Source organism: Ambystoma mexicanum, chromosome 4p (genome assembly GCF_040938575.1).
Source record: "Ambystoma mexicanum isolate Mex_15411 chromosome 4p, UKY_AmexF1_1, whole genome shotgun sequence".
In the NCBI taxonomy this organism is placed as follows: Eukaryota; Metazoa; Chordata; class Amphibia; order Caudata; family Ambystomatidae; genus Ambystoma; species Ambystoma mexicanum.
Window position 1 is genome coordinate 219,661,531 of NC_090927.1, and position 18,909 is coordinate 219,680,439.

The window sequence follows — 18,909 nt, forward strand, 5'->3', positions numbered from 1 at the left end:
GTTTCATAGCGCAGACCCAGGGATCGAACCTGTGTTGCTCTGTGTCGTCTTTCTTCCAAGACGAGCACGTTGCCCCTGAGCTATCCTCCCGAGTCAATCAGACATATGGTAGAAACTGCTCAGTTAGGCTCTTGGAAATGCCCATGCGGCCACAGGATTTGCTAGGCCTGGAATCCGTCAATGGCAGCATGGAACCTCTATGGTATGCAGCATGGAACCTCTATGGTATGTGATAGAACTTCTTCAGAGTCACCTGGTCAGATCATTTCACACCATTGTAAAGTGGAAGGGATATTGCTTCCCGGGAGGATATGCAGCCAACGTATTTGACGTTATAGTACCCTTTCTAACTCATCGAACATAGACACTTGTCATTCACTGACATGCTAAAACAGGACTGACCCTAAACAAAATGGTTGCCAAAAGAGAGAAGTGTCTTTGATGATGCTTTATTTGTTAACATTTGAGATACCCAGTTTTGTATCATACAACATATCGCACTAAGGCCCCCAACCACATCTTTTTCAACTGACTTTTTGGGTTGAAAGACCATAAATCTGGTTGCAGGACCAGCAAACAGGCAAAGGCAAAACCTGCAACCTCATCCTGTTCAAATATGCAGAGATGCGGCCAAGACCCGTGACAGGGTCCCGTTTTCTATGAGGGCAATGACGAGCACACACGCAAAGAGGTGCACAGGGAACACTAAAGACACACTATTTTGAAAAAGGTAATGAAAGTCCAGTATTACGCTCAGTCACCTTTAATGCAGTGTACTCCCAGAAAAAGACTTGAGTGAGACCAACACAGAGACTCTCACGCTTTTTTAAATGACCTCAAAAAGGTTACCAGGTGGCTGAAGAGCCACAAATCTCCCTCAAAGATCAAAGCACAGCCTCACAGTGGCAAACTCCTACCCTGGGACTCCTCCCCGCATCCAGCTGTCCCACCCTCTCCCCCTGGGTCTTTGAATCCTATTGGTAGCAATATGCCCCTGCATAGCCTAGGTATTAATCTTAAAGGAGCGACTTTTCTGTCTCACTATACTATAGATTTCATTGAAGAATAAACAAAAGCCCTCTTCTTGTCTTAAATAGAGGAATGTAAGAATGTTGCTTTATACATTTCTAGTCTGCATGTGAAGGGCTCCCCCTGTGGTTCTGAATAGTGCAAACTAATCCTTCTATTAACCTACTGTAGTTGTCCTTAAAAGCAATCACTGCTCTGTTTCCACGGGATCAGCAATGGCCACATTTAAAGCCGGTTCAGCGTGTGGTCTGCGCCGTGCTACTGATGTCCAAGCTTGGCGGGGAGCACTATGCACGCCTTCTGCAGGTTGAGTTCAAAACCAATGAAATAATCAAGGTTGGTGCTTTCTTTCTCTCTAGGATCAACAAGCAACGAGAGTCTCTCTTCTACTCCTACCATCACCTACACCAACTCCAACGTCACTACCGACGACATGCGCCCAATAAAGACTGAACCAGAAATCTCATCTCATTACGGACACCCCATTTCTCAGGTAAAACCATGTCAAAACAGCTAGCAACACATATACCTCAGTTCACAAAGGTTTGCATGAGCCCCCTTCACACAGGTGGGCATAAGTAGCATCTGCGGCCACACACAAATTGTGTATGCAGGGAAGACTCACAAAAAAGACACACGCAATTTACGCCTACTGCATTTTAGTTCCGGAAATTTTGCTACTGTGTATTTGCCCGTGTTCCAAATGTGACTAACGCCATGTCGTAACAGGGTCAGATTACTATTGGTTCAAGTCAGTGGTTTGCAACCTTTGGCTCTCCAGATGATTTGGACTACAAGTCACATGATCCATCACCATTAACTATGTGGCAAGTTATGAAGGGAGTTGTAGTCCAAAACATCTGTAGAGCCGAATGTTGCAGACCCCTAGAGTATTTGTTTTTTCATGAATCAAGCATACCAATGAGAGGTGTGCCCCGATTTGCATTGCCTTGCCATTGCCACTCCTCCAGCTACCCCTGTGGGTAAGTGTGTGTGTCTTTCAGTTAAACCCTGTACAGCCCATTCAGTTACTGTTTCCTTTATTGTTAATTGCACCTGGACACTATGTGATATGTTATGTTGCCTAGAATTTGTGTAGCACTTTATGGACATTTATTTGGCTTGAGGTTCTCTAGGGCTGTCTTGGAACTATGCCGCTGCACTAATCATGAGATCCAGGAGTGGATTGAGAAGATGGGGCATCTAGAACACAAGAGCTCAATTTATCAGAGTGAACCAAGATCACAAGGTTGCACTGTAATTCATTCCTGACGCACCTCACTGGGGGTTGCTTTCCTCCCCATAGGTTTTAGTCAAGGCAGCGCTGGCACATTTTCTATGTGGCCCTGTACTGCAGCAAGGAAGGGGTTGACAGTAAGCATAGCCTGGGTGCACTCATCACTCTCGCAGCATACATTTTAATCCCAGCTCATTCCAGGGATTATTTATTCGAGAGGCGTCTGATAGTTTAACTGCTGAATTAGAACCATAGATATGTGTGCTTTCAGGCAACGATAGGCGCCCTAGAGTTAAGGTGATACTTTTGAGCCATAGGAAATCCGAAATACCTTTAGACTTGCATGATGGATTTGGCTAATATTTTCGTATCAAAAAGTTTGTCATGATCCCCCACATACTACATATTTTGGGAAATATTAGCTAAAAAATAAGAAAGTTATTCAGAAAGCAAAAACATACAGTTTTCGGCCTACTCCTGTTCCTTTTTCCCATAGAGAAATAGTCACATTTTGGTAAAGCCAAAGCACAAACAACTTGGGCACAAAGCATTGACTCTGTTGAGCAGTTTTAAAAATATTCAACAGGGAAGGACTGCCCCCTGCTCCCCAAAATGTCTATATCTCCCATGGTGCTTTGCAGCAGAGAAGCTGAGAGTCTTTTCAGGAATGAAAATCTGCCATAACTTTTAACTTGCTGGATGGATTTAGATGACATTTTCTGAACAAAAAGAAGGCAAACACCCTGCCCCCACACTGGAAATTCTGATAACAATACATTATGAAATAAAAAAGGTTATTAAGAACACTGCAGTGTTCAGCCCTTTAATTTTCCCGTAGTGAAAAAGTGCTGTTTTTGAACAGCCATAGCATAACAACCGCATGGCAGATTTTGACCAGATGAGAAACAACTTGGTCACAAAGGGCATCATCAGGAGTTGGGAGTATCGCAGGGGTAAATTCATTAGAATACTGCCCAACGCAATTACCGTTACTGCGACTTGGTCCAGTGGTCCGGTGGTATTAGCACTGGATCACAAGTGGCGATGTGAGTCCCCATTTTATTTGAGTCCTTAGCACTCAATGGGACGTTTTCAGCGCAATTACTGAGGCAGTAATTGCGCTGCAGTAATTACACCAAAAATGGGCAAAAGGTTGGCGCATTGACCCGCAGCTCAGAGCTGGAGGTGAATCCTCTGACTCTCCCCTAAACTTGTGATTGATCAGTGCGGTAATGCAGCAGTAACTTCTGCCCACCTTCTGATGAGGCCCAAAGCATTGACTTAATTTCCTTGACTTGCTTGGGACCATGGTGCTTGACACAGGAGAGACTGAGAGAGGCTAATAACTTGTGACTTGCTGGATGGATTTGGATGAAATTTTCCAGACAAAAATGTTGTCAACAGATTCCCCAAACTGGATATTTTGGGAACAATTCATAAAAAAAATGAAAATGTTATTATGAAAACTTAAAAACACAGATTCATTTTCCTGTAGTGAAAAAGTGCAGTCTTTAAACAGCTGCAGCGCGACATCCGCTTTGCAGATCTGGACCAAATAAGAACCAATTTGGGCACAAAGCATTGACCTATTTTTGTTGCTGGGTTGGGGTAAATCCATCCAGTAGTTTTTAAAATATTCAACATAGAAGGGGGTGCCCCTGCTCCTTAAAATCTTTTTATTGGCCTGGGTGCTTTGCAGCAAGAGAAGCCGAAAATTAAAGAACTCAAGATGCTATTGGAGGTGGAAAAAGGATGTGATCAAGTTCTGGAATTAACTCCCCCATGACTTAACAGGTCTTCAGAAAGAGATTCAAAACTCTTCTGTTTATGTGGTCACTTCCAGGGGAACACTGATTGTTTTGAATGACAGTGCTTAGATGGCCTGGCCGTAGGAGCTATATAAATACCAATAGCAATATCAATCACATCAGGCTGCGGGTCGGGAGTGGGAAACAAGACACCATATGAAGTTAGAAATCTGTGGGTGGGTTTGGGAGCCTGTTACAGGTAGAACATTTTCAGTTTATCTGGGGAAGACTGGGAATCCCACGAGATTACCGCAGAAATGCAGCAAGATGCGCTCAGAAAAGAGATTGAGTGGACTGAGGGGACCTGGAAAAAAGGGGGACACATGTAAAGTGCCTGTGAGGACAGGGAAGACTTTAATTCTGAACATTTGTTCCTATTATCATGGGAATCGGTGAACCGCCACTCTACCACGAGAATGTCTGTTATTGGAACTGATTACTGTGAAATGATAACGGTAATAAAGATTTAGAAATAAAAGGATTTGCATCTGCAGCGCCTCCATCTACTGAGCAGGGTACAATGGGTGTTTGGTAACAAATTAATGGTGTGACATTGCCAGTGGCCATGGCAAGTGAGGCTATGGCGAAGAGCGAGACCTCAACAACTATGCACCATGTACAGAGGCCACGACTGAAGGCTGTGGCCACTTGCCATGGCTAAAGGGCCTGGAAGAAAACTATTGGTGAAGCATGTACAGTGACCACGGCCAAATACCATGGCTAGTGGCGACCTCAAGAAACTATGCAACATGTTCGACCGTGGCCAGTGGCCATGGCCAGTGGGCCCAAAAGAAACCTATTGGTGCAACATGTACAGTGGCCACAGCCAAAGACTGAAAGCCATGGCCAGTGGGCCCCAAAAAACTATAGTATAACAAAACCCTTGAAATTCAGTGAAACAAACTTTAGTGAGGAGAGAGTTAACCTGATTAGATTTAACATGAAAAAACCATTGCAACAAAACCTTTGAGATTCAATGTCAAAAAACCTTGGTTAAGAGAGAATTAAGGTGATCCGATTTAATGCAACAAAACCCCTGAAATTCAGCACCTGCATTTCAAGCAAGTCTACCTTAACTTTGCGCCCCCTGTTGCTCAGCATATGACCACAACGATGACATCACAGATGACATCACTGATGAGATATCTGGTGACATCACTAATTACATCATAGATGACATCACTGATGGTGTCACTAATGACATCATATCTGTCATCATTGATGAGATCAATAATTCCATCATATGTTTTGTTATGTTATGTCATGTGGTCTTGTAATGTGCAGTGCTGCCACTGGCGTGCTCTCTGGCTGCTCTGCCAGTTCTGCAATGGACGGAGGGTTGGGGGTTTCTTAGTGGGATTGAGAGGGAGAAGAGCAAGAGAGCTTTGATGTGCTGTTGGCAACGTCAGTTCGGAACAACTTCCATCTAAATGCGACACATTTCCTACACCCAAAAAATCCATCCAAGTGCAACACTTTTCCTGCCCCCAAAATATAGCCAAGTACGATGCGTTTCCTATCCCCAAAAGTCCATCTAAGTGCAACACATTTCCTACCCCCCAAAATATAGCTAAGGGTTACACATATACAGCCCGAAAAAATCCATCTAAGTGCAACACATTTCCTACAGCTAAATTCAGCTAAGTGTGATACAACTCCACCCCAGACATCCACGCAAGTGCCACACATTTTGTACCCCCAATATACAGCTAAGTGTGACACATCACCACCCCCAGAAATCCATCTAAGTGCACCACATTTCCTACCCCCTAAATATAGCTATGGGTTACACATATCTTGCCCCCAACAATTCATCTAATGCTTGGACACATTTCCTACCCCCTAAATATAGCCAAGGTTTACACATATCCTGCCCCCAACAAACCAAGTGCAACACATTTCCTACCCCAAAAATACTGCTAAGTGCGACACATTTCCTACCCCCTAAAAATAGCTAAGGGTTACACATATCCGGTCCCCAACAATGCATGTGTGATACATTTCCTACCCCCTAAATATAGCTAAGGGTTACACATATCCTGCCCCTAACATTCCATCTAATTGTGACACATTTCATACCCCCAAAAATACAGCTAGATGTGACACATTTCCTACCCCTCAAATACAGCTAAGTGTGATACATCTCCACCCCCAAAATCTAAGTGAAATACATTTCCTACCACTCAAATACAATTAAGTGCGACACAGCTCCACCCCTAGAAATCCATTTAAGTGCAACACATTTCCTACCCCCTAATATAGCTAACTGCGACACGCCTCTACCCCCAAAATAAACCTAAGTTGAATGCATTTTCCATCCCCCTAAAATCCACCCAAGGGCAACACATTTCCCACTCCTAACAATGCATACAAGGGTGACATACTCCCTACCCCAAGTACACAGCTAAGTGCAACACTTTTCCTATTCCAGAATAATCCATCCAAGTGCAACATACAGATAGCTCCCAATAAATATATCAGGCTATCTCGGTGGTAAAGCAGGTCATCTATACATTCTTATAATATAATGGTGGTAATGTATAAATGGCAGGGTTTTAATTGAGCACAGAAATGGCTGTGTTCACTGTTAGGCAAGATTGGATGTAGTAACCTTGTGGAAGACTACACCAGCCTTGTCTTCTTGGCAAAAGATACCCAACTATTGGTATAGGTCTATACTACACAAGTTGGTAGAGTGACTGAGCAGCCAGACTTATCTCAAGAGGGGTAACTGTGAGCTGTAGAGCTGCAACATAGAGGTTCACAATGACAAGTATTCAAATAACACTTATACTCAAGGTTTTCTAGTAAAATAATTATTTATTAATTTAACAGTCAGCTTTCTTTAGAAAGGACAATATTCAACAATAAAGAAAAGTAAAGATGTAAGCAACTCTACAAAAGGCAGCTAGTGCATGTCTCCAGTGAGAGCAAGCAAGCTACAGGCAACAAGAGGTAAGTACCCCTAGTTAAGACAGTACCGTAGGTCTGAAGAAAAGGATCAGCTGGCTTCTGTTCTGGTTGCCATCCTGCATTTCCTGTGTTCCTGGGCCTCAGTCGTGGGGACAAGAGAGAGGACATCTGGAGAACTCCTGCACTGCAGTTAGAAGGTCGGCGGTGACAACGGGCTTACTTCGTGTTTCAGCTACCGGCAAATAGCACTACCGCGGTTCTTGGACACCTTGTGGGCTCCCCTTGCTTATGGGGTCCAGCACTTGGTTGAGGTGGCTCAGACATGGGTCACCCTGCTTCGGGAGGGTCCTCAGGATCTTCCTGGAGCTTGGGTCTGGCTTAAAGATGATGCACTTGTTCTTGGTGATCCTATCCCCTGGCACTTGGTTCCAGCAGCAGCAAAGAAGTTCAGCCAGCAGGGAAAGGGGTTCCAGTCAAGTTTGTCTTGGGGTCCAACCAACCCAAGGGAAGACGTCATCCGTTACGGGCTTCTCTAGTTGATGTGAAATTTGGAGCTTCAGCACTGCAGCAGGGCTTCACCGGGCAAACCAACGGTCCAGGAGTCTGCAGCAAGCTTCTCTTCCAGTTTCTTCTTTGGTTCCTTCGTCCAGTGGTGATGCTGCCTTCTCTCCAAGAGACCCCGCCTTTTATGCAGGTTTCTCACATTCATTCGCAGCCTAGCTGTCTCTCACACAGCAGGGTGGCTGTCCTCCAAGGACAGCCAGCCAATCACCTTTGGGTGCATTCATGTAACCAAGGAGACTAAGCACAGGGAGTTTCAGGAACCTACCTCGTTTCCTGCCCTGCCAGACACTCTGGAGCCAGAGGCGGGCTTCACCAGTGAACCCTGCCAAAGAAAAAACAAACAAAGGGACCAAACCTGGGTATGCGCACAGCGTAAAACCCAAGAAAGACCTTACAAGCAAGAAATGGCGAAAAAAGAAGACCGGGCCATTTTGACAAAATGGGCACCCATTGGTGCAATACTGCAGCTGAGGATTCAGCCTGCGGTAAAAACGCACAATGGTAGGAAAATGGAACCACTGCCACGAGCCATTAAATGTAGTGGGGGTAACATAAACAATGTTACATGAGTAAGTTGGAAAAGGTGCTACTAAGTAACCCCCCAGTACTTCCACAAAAGATGGGCTGTACTGGACCTACATAGGAAAAACAGGTAAGTAAAGTCAATTTTACTTTTATACTATTTGGAACTGTAGTTTACCCAAGAGAAGGTATTTAAACCTAAGTGAAATCCAAAGGACTTCTCTGTGACACTGCACTCAAGGTGCTGTGTGTCACAATACAAAAAGTGATGCCTATGGAGTTTGTCAGACTCCAAAACCAAAAGAGACACAGAGTCCATATCAGATAAAAATACCTGAGAGAGTGAGAACAAGGTCTCACACATTCCAGTCCTAAAGTCCAGCAAAAGAGCTGGGGGTCTCTAAGGTTTAAGGGAATTACCACAGAAATGAGAATTCCCCCTAACATTCACCGCCCAGGCCACCTTACCTAAATTGTAGCTGTAGGATGCTTCGTTGGTCATCCATAGGCAAACAGGAATAGGAGCTGCCCAGAAGTGGGCTGCCCTTTGCCTTCCACCCTTTGCCGGCTGCCCGGGCATGGCTGCCCTGATGCGCTCAGTGCATAGGGCTACTTCCTGGTGCAGGTCAACAATCACGGGCTGGTTGGGCTGGGAGGACGAAAGGGGAGGTAGTTGGGACAGAAAGGAGGCACAGTGAAGCGGTATGCAGGGCATAGTAGAGAGTGAATAAAGTAAGGAAGATGGCTGGAAGGTAAAATACTTAAATAATTAAGAATGGCAGACAGTGGGAGGCAGCGATGGGGAAGGGAAAATACAAATAAATTGAAAGAATGGCAGAAGGCGAGTGGGAGCGGAAAAGTATAGGAGGACATGAGGCCACCCACCCAAGGGTGCTCCGAGCAAGAAATAGAGGGCATGGTCTGCTTTCGAAGTCTTCCAGTGGAATGAGACCGTCTAGGACTAGGGGCTTCCAGGAGTTTTCCTTTCTGGTGCAGACCACCAATCATGGGCAGGTGGGTGAGGTGGACGACAGGGGTTGGAGTTGCGTCAGAAAGGAGGCACAGGGAATCGGCGAGCAGGAGAAAGTAGAGAGTGAAGAAAGTAAGGAAGATGGCTGGAAGGTAGAAGTAAATGAATAATTAAGAATGACGGAAGGCGGGTGGCAGCGGCGGGGAAGGGAAAATACTAATAAAATGAAAGAATGACGCATGACAGGCCGGAGGGGCAGGAAAAAGGGGAAAATAAATAAAGGAAAAGAATGGCAGAAAGTGGGCTGGAGCGGAAAAGGATAGGAGGACATGAGGCCACTCACCCAAGGTTGCCACGCATTGTTTTTAAGTGTATCCCAGATGGAGCACAGAGCCGATTCTGTACTCCTAGAAGGTCTGAATCATTTCCTCATTCTGGAGTTCCTTTGTTTTGATGAAATCCCAGAGTTGACTATATATTTTCCAGATGTTTTCCAATAATTTACTGATTATATAAATTAGAATATTTTTGTTGACCTCTTTTGATACATATTTTATTTTATGACACTTAACAATAAAAACAACATGACATGGAACAGTACGGTCATACACAAGTATCATATAATCACATGTGGAGCATTCATTTGTAGTACTTATCAACTTATAATATTTTAAATTAAAATATGTACCATTATAAAAATTATTTGAATTTAATGTATTAGTAAGCAGTTACAATACTTCATTGCAGGGAAAGTACCTGATTCAGCTAACTGTATTTCAGGTATTTCAAACATAATATAATTGGTAGATTTAATAGTAAAAACATAAGAATAGATAGAAGTAGAAACATTTGAAGGAAATTTGCAAACATTCACTCACTTTCTATACGAGTTTTCTTTGTGCAGTTTTGTTTGGGTTTCCTTGTCGCTTGTAACAGAAATACACTTTTGTGTTTCCCCGACAGTAATTAATTAACAGAATGGATTGATCTTCATTTCTCATGCGTAAAGAATGACAAAAATATTCAGATTTCCCTTTTTACTTATGTTTTTATTGTGATGCAATTCTCAGTTGTAAAAAAAAGCAGAAAACCTCAACACATGTTTCACCACTTAACATGTGGATCTTCAAGAGGTAAGTATTTTTGTGAAGGATTTTTTTCCTTCCAGTTAATAAGACTTCCAATTTCTTGAAAGTTGAACGGGCTGAAGATGGATGAGGAAGAGGATAGCCCAGGAAAGAAGTAAGCATCCTCTTCCTCACCCATCTTCAGCCTGTTACATTTTCAAGAAATTGGAAGTCTTATTAATTTTAAAGAGAAACCCAAATCTTAAGGACTTAAGCTGAAGCACCAACATAATCAAGTTTAAACACCGGAAGGAAAAATATCTTTCACAAAAGAGCACCCCAAGGAGACTCAAATAGAGGCGTGGCAAAATAGTGAACCGGGCCTAGTTAAGAAACATTACAAGGCAGAAAGAAGGATCGGGACCTGAACATTGAGACACCAAGTGGGTTATACATACGAGGTAACGCCTGGTAGGTTAGTGAACCAGGCTTAAGAAATCCATCTTCGAGCTGAGAAAGGGATCTGGGACCCACACTATGAGACGAGAAGTCCAGGGGAAGAGATACTTTGGCACAAATCATGAGAAGTACAGGGGAAGAGATCCTTTGGCACAAATCATGAGAAGTACAGGGGAAGAGATCCTTTGGGACAAGTAACGAGAAGTCCAGGGAGAGAGATACTTTGGCAAAAGTCATGAGAAGCCCAAGGGGAAGAGATCCTTTGGCACGAGTCACGAAAAGCCCAAGAGAAGAGGAGATCCTTTTGGCACAAGTTACGAGAAGACCAGAGGAAGAGAGATGTATCCTTTGGCAGAAGACAGAGCTTTGAAAAATAAGACAAGAGCAAAAGAGAGTCTGAGAAAGGCTTGGTGAAGGGAGACTCCATCCCAATAATATTTTGGAACTTGGAACATTGCTGAGAAGGTCTGGAGAGAGAAAGACCTCCTTCCCGATCATGGGGAACAACACATTAAAGCCTAGTGACGGCTAAGGGAAGAAGGATATCCCCCCACCATTTATGAACTGCCTGAAACATCACAAAGGAGGGAGTCATCCTTTTATAAGTAGGGTACAATCTAGTTATATGTTTCTGTTGAAGTGTAAGGACAGAAATTGGTTTGGGACAGCAGACAGTGAACTATTTACTTTTGAGTGACATGCTGACGTTATCCTTAGTTTTGTTTGAGGTCGGGAAACCCCTCTAAGTTATAGTAACAGGTAGGGTACTTTTCCTTATTTTCAATTCAATAAAGGTTTATGCCAACAAGCATGCCACTTGTGTCCCACGTTTAGTTCTGCACCCTTACAATACCATACGTTACATTTAAAGAAACAAGGGTAGAATACATTGCACTGTGTAAGTATTGAATAATTACATGAATAGTATGTAACAAAGCAGACTTGTCATATTTCAAAATGTAATGAATTAAACCATTGATATCATTGATGTCATGTATGTCGTCATTGGTGACGCCACCAGTGATGTCATGTGTGAGGTAATTAGTGATGTTGCCAGCGATGTCACCAGCGATGTCATAAATTATGTTATCTGTGATGTCATCATTGTGGTCATACGCTACGCAACAGGGGGAGCAAAGTTAAGGTGGACTTACTTGAATTGCGAATGCTGAATTGTTTTTGTTGCATTAAATCTGATCACCTTAACTCTCTCTACACCAAGGTTTTTTCACTGAATATATATACATAGTCTGTGCAATGCCTTTTTTCTGCTTCCCATTTAGTATCTCTGGATACATTGCTGAACAGAATGTCCTGTGTTTTGTTTTTTAGCATTCTGTTTCGTCAATCTCAGGGCACATGGGCTCTTTGCACCCTTCCCTGTCAAGCCTGAAGCTCTCTCCGCAGGGACATCACTCGACCGCCAGCACACCCCCACAAACCAACTCCAAGCTTGACTCCTGGAGCAACATGGTCCTGGCCTAAACCCAAAGCACAAGGTCCTTGTAACATACTCCGATCCTTACAGACTTCAGGCTCATCCGCCTACTACTTGATAACATGCCGTGATCTTTTCAGTGCCACTGTTCTTCTAGAAGTATCTATGTTGCACGTCTGGAAGCAAAACATTGGATCCACTGTGCGTGAAGACATCGGGTTGATATGAAATCCTAAATGTTGATTGATATTAAAAAGAAGAAAGAACTATCTGAAAAACAAAACAATAACCAATGCAAAGCATATACTAAAAAACTTGATATGGTCAAATTTCATTTCTAAAGAGCCAACTAATGGGAGATTCCAAAAATATGCTTTCAATGTCTGGGTAATGACTACTTTCTGCTTGTAAGTAAACCTCTTTACAGAGGGAACTGACTTGAATACGTTGCATCAGGTCTAAGCATCACCAGACAATGATTGGTGCAAATAGGCAAGACTAACACTTTCAAGCAGTTATTGTCCAGCCAACGCCGTACACACTAGCATGTGGTCAACTTGTGATGTTTCCTTCATAAACAAATCTGTAATTCCATCTTGCAAATTTATTTAAGAATATTTTTTAAAACTCTTAATCATGCAAGCATACTTATAAAAAAGTTGTACTTGATCTTAAGGAAAAAAACGCTTCAAGCCATCGGCATCAGTCACTCTTGCAATCACCTGGGGAAATGAATAGAGTTCCAAGCCCAATTACACATTTTTCTCCAGATTTTGCATTTCCTAAATATTTTAATTTCAAGATCTTCCTTTTTAATGTAGGGCTGGTATCAATGCCATATTGGCCCTTTGACAGTACAATCCCGCTTTCCATGCACCGCGGGTGCTAGGCATACAACAAAGCCCATCACCACCATTCCCTTATCACCCCCACTGCAGCTGCCTGTTTCCCACTGAGCACCCACCGACCCATGACGTCAGTGCTATCAGCTATTTTTAATTACAAAAATTAAATACAAAAGTTATCAGACATCAACACTACGTCAGTCTTCTGCATTTAGTAAGTCACTGTCATCAACATACAGAAGAATCATTGCAGTGACTTCTGATACGTTTTCCTTTTAATTTTCTCAATACAAAATAGCCTTCAGCACCCACTCCTAAGGTGGCATGGCAGGGGCTAATGGCATCATTACCTGACAAGGCGGGACAACCCTGTTGGTAACAAGACCGCCACTAGAGCGAGCCTTTAATTTGTGCGACGGGCCACTACTCATAGTGTCGGCTTGCCCTGACTGGTAATAGCACCTGCCACCTAAGACCTCATTAGAAACAGGAATACGTTACTGTTGGACAGAAACAGAAACAAGAACATTTATGTCCATAATATTATTTTCTTAGTTCACGCGCAATGATTTCATTTTGCTAGTGGTTTATCCGGCTGCTTTGAGATGGACAAAGAGTAAAACTGGTGCTGTAAATCTACTATGTATCCTAGGAACTTTTGGAATAAATTCACATTTCGTTCAAGGGACCTTACCATGGACAAGAGATTGTACGCTCTATTGGCTGCAGAATTGTAATGACTCCGTGCGAAGAAGCTCAATCATGTCAATTTAGCCTTACTTTTTATAATTCTTTTCAAGAGGATCAGGTATGATGTAGACCAGGGGTCTTCAACCATTGGCTCTCTGGATTTCGTGTACTACAAATTCCACGATCCCCCAGCATTGGATGTCTGGGCTAGGGATGATTTGAGTTGTTGGCCAAAACATCTGCAGAACCTTAGGTTGCAGACTCCTAATGTAAACTCATATGCCAAAAGTATTCCACTCCTTTAATACAGTCCTAAAGACAATGAATGGTGAACATTTCTAAAGACGATGAATGGTGGACATTTCAACGGAGCAAGGCAAGTGCATTGTAAGGGGGAGGGAGATTTTCATATTTGTTTTAGAAGGTGGAAGATTGCCAAATGTAAAGAGAATCCAGCCATCATTTGAAATGTGTATCTATATGGAGTTTCCTAACATCACTCTATGGAGAGGAAGGAAGCTCGTGAAGCGGCTAAGATGAAACTATCAAGGTGTTGATATTTAAGCATTTGATTCCATGGGGTGGGAGATTGAACGTCTATGTTCACCAAACTCTTCAACCGTGCGCAGAGACAATGTCAAAGGATAAACGCAGAGACAATGTCAGAGGATAAATAGTCAGAGACTCGCTCATTCAGAGACTTGCTCAATCAGAGACTTCATCGTCCATTACATAGCCACTGCCATTTGCACACAAATGTTGGGGAAGGCGTGCACTTCTTTGGGTGTGCCATAAAGAATCATAAAATATTCATTATCAGTGGGAGGTGGGGATGATTAAGCAGGGGACACATAAACGCAGCGTCCTGAAATGCCACATGACCCAAACCGTGCGTGCGGACCACTTTAGGGAAACACACACAGCGGGCCTCTGGTTCATATGAAGATGCAAGACATATGTGTTGATTCTCTTTGTGAAAAGTGCAATTCCTGTGAACACTGTTAGTTGTAATTAAAATAGAACTTTTATTAACATTACATTTGATTGGCTTATTGCAATATCTCTCATTGGAGGTGCAAAATAACGGTTGGCTCGTGGACGTCAATGTCAATTGGCTAGTTTTATTGTTTCTAACAAAACTGTAATAGTGGCATATTTTATTTTGTTTTGTCTGATGTCTCAAACATTACAAAGCTCTTCCCGGGAAAGAAGATGCTATTTAAACAAGTTGTCTAATTTGAACGTTGTACAACATTTTTAGTCAGTTGACACCAGATCACATTTCTAAAAAACCTTATAAAATAGTGGAAATAAAAGAAAATAGAATATAGATTCTTGCTAGAATTGAAGCTTACACAAATTGTTATGGAGTTACAGCTGAATGGAAGGTACTAAGAAAATGGGATATGCAAACTCCTGGAGATATCATTATCAGCAGCACAGCTCTTTACAGAGGTATAAAACAATACAGATACATAAAGAGCTTTAAAGAGGTATACAAAAGTACAGATGCATAACAGAGTGCTTTTCAGAGGTAACAACAGAACAGATATACAGCGTATGTAGGATACAGATGGGCACAGAGGAGTGTTTCAGCGGAATGGGGTTGCGGGAAGGAGAGGTGTGGGCGGTGTCTAGCCAGTCAGGTGGCGCAAGGGGAGAAGTGGTGGCCTAGGCGTTGAGAAGGAGAGACTCCTTGAAGAGGTGGGTCTTGTGTTCTTTTATGAATTTTAGGAGCGTGGGAGCGAGCCTGATGCTGACGGGGAGGAGTATCCATAGTCTTGGGGTGTAGGCAGAGAAGGTTTGTTTTGTTTTCCTTTCCTTTTTGCAGTTATGCATTTCAAGCTCACACGTGTCCTGGCTTCTGGTAGTGTGCTGTCCGCCGGAGATGCTGAGTTTTTGAGGGCGACTGCATTATAGATGATGGAGCAAGATTTGAAGGTGATTTGTGTGTGCAGTGGGAACCAGTGAAGGTTGATGAGGGCCGGGGTGATGTGGTCATATCTGCGTAGACCCTTGATGAGGCATGCAGCTGCATGTAGACACTTCTCAGGGGCACAAGGGAGGACAAAGGGAGGTATTCAAGGAGTGCATTGCCCCCATCCAGGTTCAGGAGAAATTACACATTTGTGTATGCTCCTGTCATGCTGGATTCAAATATAGGCTGATTGTGTGCATTTTGAGGAAATCTTGAGTAATCCTATAGCGTAGTAAGAACTTAATACATTTAAATGTGGATGGGTGATCGAGTAATATGCCATTGGATACTTACAGATTGAAGGCATAGTAAGGGGTCTTGCCAGAATCTATTTTGCAAAAATCGGAATTAAAGCTGATTACTGTGAATTGCTGCTGATGGCACTACCAATGCTACCTCTGCACTAAGAAATCTTTGGGTTTTTCGCGCTTTATAAATAACCAATTATAATAATAACTACAAACCATTCAAAACATAAGTGTCATCAACCAAATCTAGTGGCAATCCCATGTACTCGTATCATAGGTGTCTGAAAGGTAATGTGATGTAACTGGGTCGTGCATAGCATGACTTCTGCCATTTGGACAGCCTCTTGATACAGGGTTGTGTAAGATAGGGGGTTAGCAGAGAGAGTTGGAGAGAAAAGGTGCGAAAACCCCTCAGCACCCATTATCTCTCTGCTATTAAGAGTCTAAATTAGTGGGGTTAGGTTGTGCAAAGTATTTCCTGCTGTTTTGCTAGATAATGTGCTCTGCCCTAAGAGCCTGGATTTTTGTATGATGCAGGCTGTACTGTGGTCGGTTGGTCAATAGTTAACACAATCTTATATCTTCACAATTCCTGCTATTATATTCAATCCACAAACGCTCCAGCACTATGGGAGAGCAGCAGTATATATGCTTCCGGCTGATCCTTAGATGCTGTTATTATTCAAACAGTCCTTGGAAACTCCAAGGCTTCCACAGTCCTGAATCATTCTAACAATGATGTTTGGCAACAGCTTTCTAACCTAAACAAATGTATTCAAAGTAAACCATATAAAACTATATCATATTGTCCATGCACTCTGACAAATCAGAGATACTCTTCCCTTCTCCCCAAGGGGGAGCCTCCCCCTTCGAGGCTAGGAAGGTACCCCAGCTCTGCAAGACCCTCCCTAAGGATCTGAGCAAGTGAGACATCACAGAGAGACACCCCCCCCTTAGGGGACAAGGACTCCTGTTCCCTTGAGGAACTCCCCACACCATCCACCATAATAGCACATGTGGGATTGCAAGATAAAAAAACACCGTGAGCTCCAGGGAATTCAATGAAGACAGAACTCAAATATCCCAAAAAGAAGCATCTGTCTCTTTAAAGGTAAACAAGAGTTTATCTTTATCAGCAACCTTTTGATCTGTCCCTCAAAGGAAAGTTTTACACCACCGTCCTGTGGGTTCTCTCAGAGTATAAGCTGACTTGTATAATAATTCTGTTCAAGATTACATTCAAATTTTCAGTGTTTCTAGGATCCCTCAGGAAAATGAGCACATCCGTGCGTCTACCAACAAGATGTGGGTACTCTTCAAATAGACAAAATAAAACCCTTCTAACAAGTCTGCGTGCAGCATCAGGTGATAGGGGCATTTGTGCTTCCCCACTGTACTCAGGTCGCTGCAACACTTGCTCATTGATTGCTGCAAGTAGACTCCTCACAATTGGGCCCTTTTTAGGATCTTGTAAAAAAGTACAAATGCTAGAAGTTCACCCCACAATAGCCGGATTTGACCGCAGCACAGAGAAAAACTTCAAAAATTATCCTTGAAACGTTGTCATTGGATAACACCATGGGCATATCAGAACAAGAACTCGGTGTGGAAAGAGTCGGGGTACTGTGCTCTTTTCCAGTTATCAATGCCACGATCAGAGTCTGGCATATTTCTCTTCTTTTCAAGGCTTAAGCATGCCTCAATCCAAAGTTTTTAACAAGCTCCTTGGGGAAGACAACATTCTTGAGATTTATTTGTTGATGCATCTCCTTCTGTGTTCTGTACTGCCCTGCGCCCTTGTCACTGCAGCTGTCCTGAAATGACAGAAATAATGGAAGTCATAAAGTTCAAATAATCACGCATTTCCATTCCAAACAAATCTGCAGTTAGCTGAGCATCACTTCTAACTCTGGATGGAGGCATTAAAGGTGTTCTCATTCGCTTCCCAGTCACAATTTTGGAAGGCATGTGATGGTGGTCAGAACCTGGTTGATTCCTCAAAGCATATAATGACAGTGGTAGGCAATGCAACAACCCTTTTTTCAGAGTAAGCTTCAACCTGGCTATCCTTTCCTTAAGCAAGCCATTGAGCCTCTCACAGATCCTGTTTCCTTGCGGATGATAAGCCGAGGAAAACTTGTGCTTTATACCAAGCAACAAGCTGATCTGTTTGAATGTCTGATTCACAAAGTGCGGGCCATTGTCTGACCTTATTACTTCACATACTCCACATCTGGGAAACACTTCTCGCACTAATAATTTTGTGCACAGGTGGAATCTGGGTGTGTACAGGGACCTGCCTCAATCCACCTTGAAAAGGGACAAACTACTACAATAATGTATCTATATCCATTACATATTTGGATCATATCAACATAGTCGATATGAAAACACTGAAAGGGGCCAATGGGTCTCAGAATAACCCCCCTAACTGTGCGCAGTGTATGCCCAGCTGTGAATTGTTGACAGGCTGTGCAATTTGTCATAAAAAATGCAACATGCTATAAAAGATTTGGTACAAACCAATCTTCAGCACTCGTTGCAGCAAGATTCTCCCTGGTTATGTGCGTGGGGTAGTGTAGCTGCTCCAGAGCCACCCTTAATAAGGCTACAGGCATCACCGGTTTACCAGTGCTGTCTTGTCACCACAATGCTTCTGAGGAGTTTAAACAACACCCTCTTTGTGTCAACAAATCCTTCTCATCTTGAGTTGCTTCTCCTGAACCTCCATAAACTGTGTTTTCGAGAAATCACTATATTTTTCAGCTACATTCATCATCACAAGCATTTTCTCTTCACATCAGATGTTTCAAAGGACATTATATTTTCTGAACATGCAGCAATTTTCGCTTCATCGTCTGCTGCTTGGTTTCCACGTAAAATAAAATCTGCTCTTTTAGTGTGAGCTGCATATTTAACGACCGCAATGGCCACTGGGAGTTGCAGTGCCTTAATAAGCCTGTCCAATAAGGCGGTGTGCTGTACTGGTGTGCCATCCGCTGAGAGGTAGCCCCTCCTTTTCCAACATGCTAATCATGCGTGCACTGTTGATGTCACATATCGGAGTCGCTGTACACTGTTACTTCCTGGTCTGCATGATTCTCGAGCGCGACAATCACCGCCACTAATTCTGCAGCCTGT

General features: G+C 43.0%; 1 protein-coding gene across 1 annotated transcript in view; it reads left to right on the forward strand.

The window, feature by feature from the left end:
* GATA4 (GATA binding protein 4) overlaps positions 1–14,579 on the forward strand; it is a 193,940-nt gene extending 179,361 nt beyond the window's left edge. The window contains exons 5-6 of the mRNA XM_069605733.1: positions 1,389–1,522; positions 11,902–14,579. Of these exons, the coding sequence (XP_069461834.1) occupies positions 1,389–1,522; positions 11,902–12,054 (287 nt within the window). The 3' untranslated portion in view covers positions 12,055–14,579. The remainder of the gene's footprint in view (positions 1–1,388; positions 1,523–11,901) is intronic.
* The last annotated feature ends 4,330 nt before the right edge of the window (positions 14,580–18,909 follow it).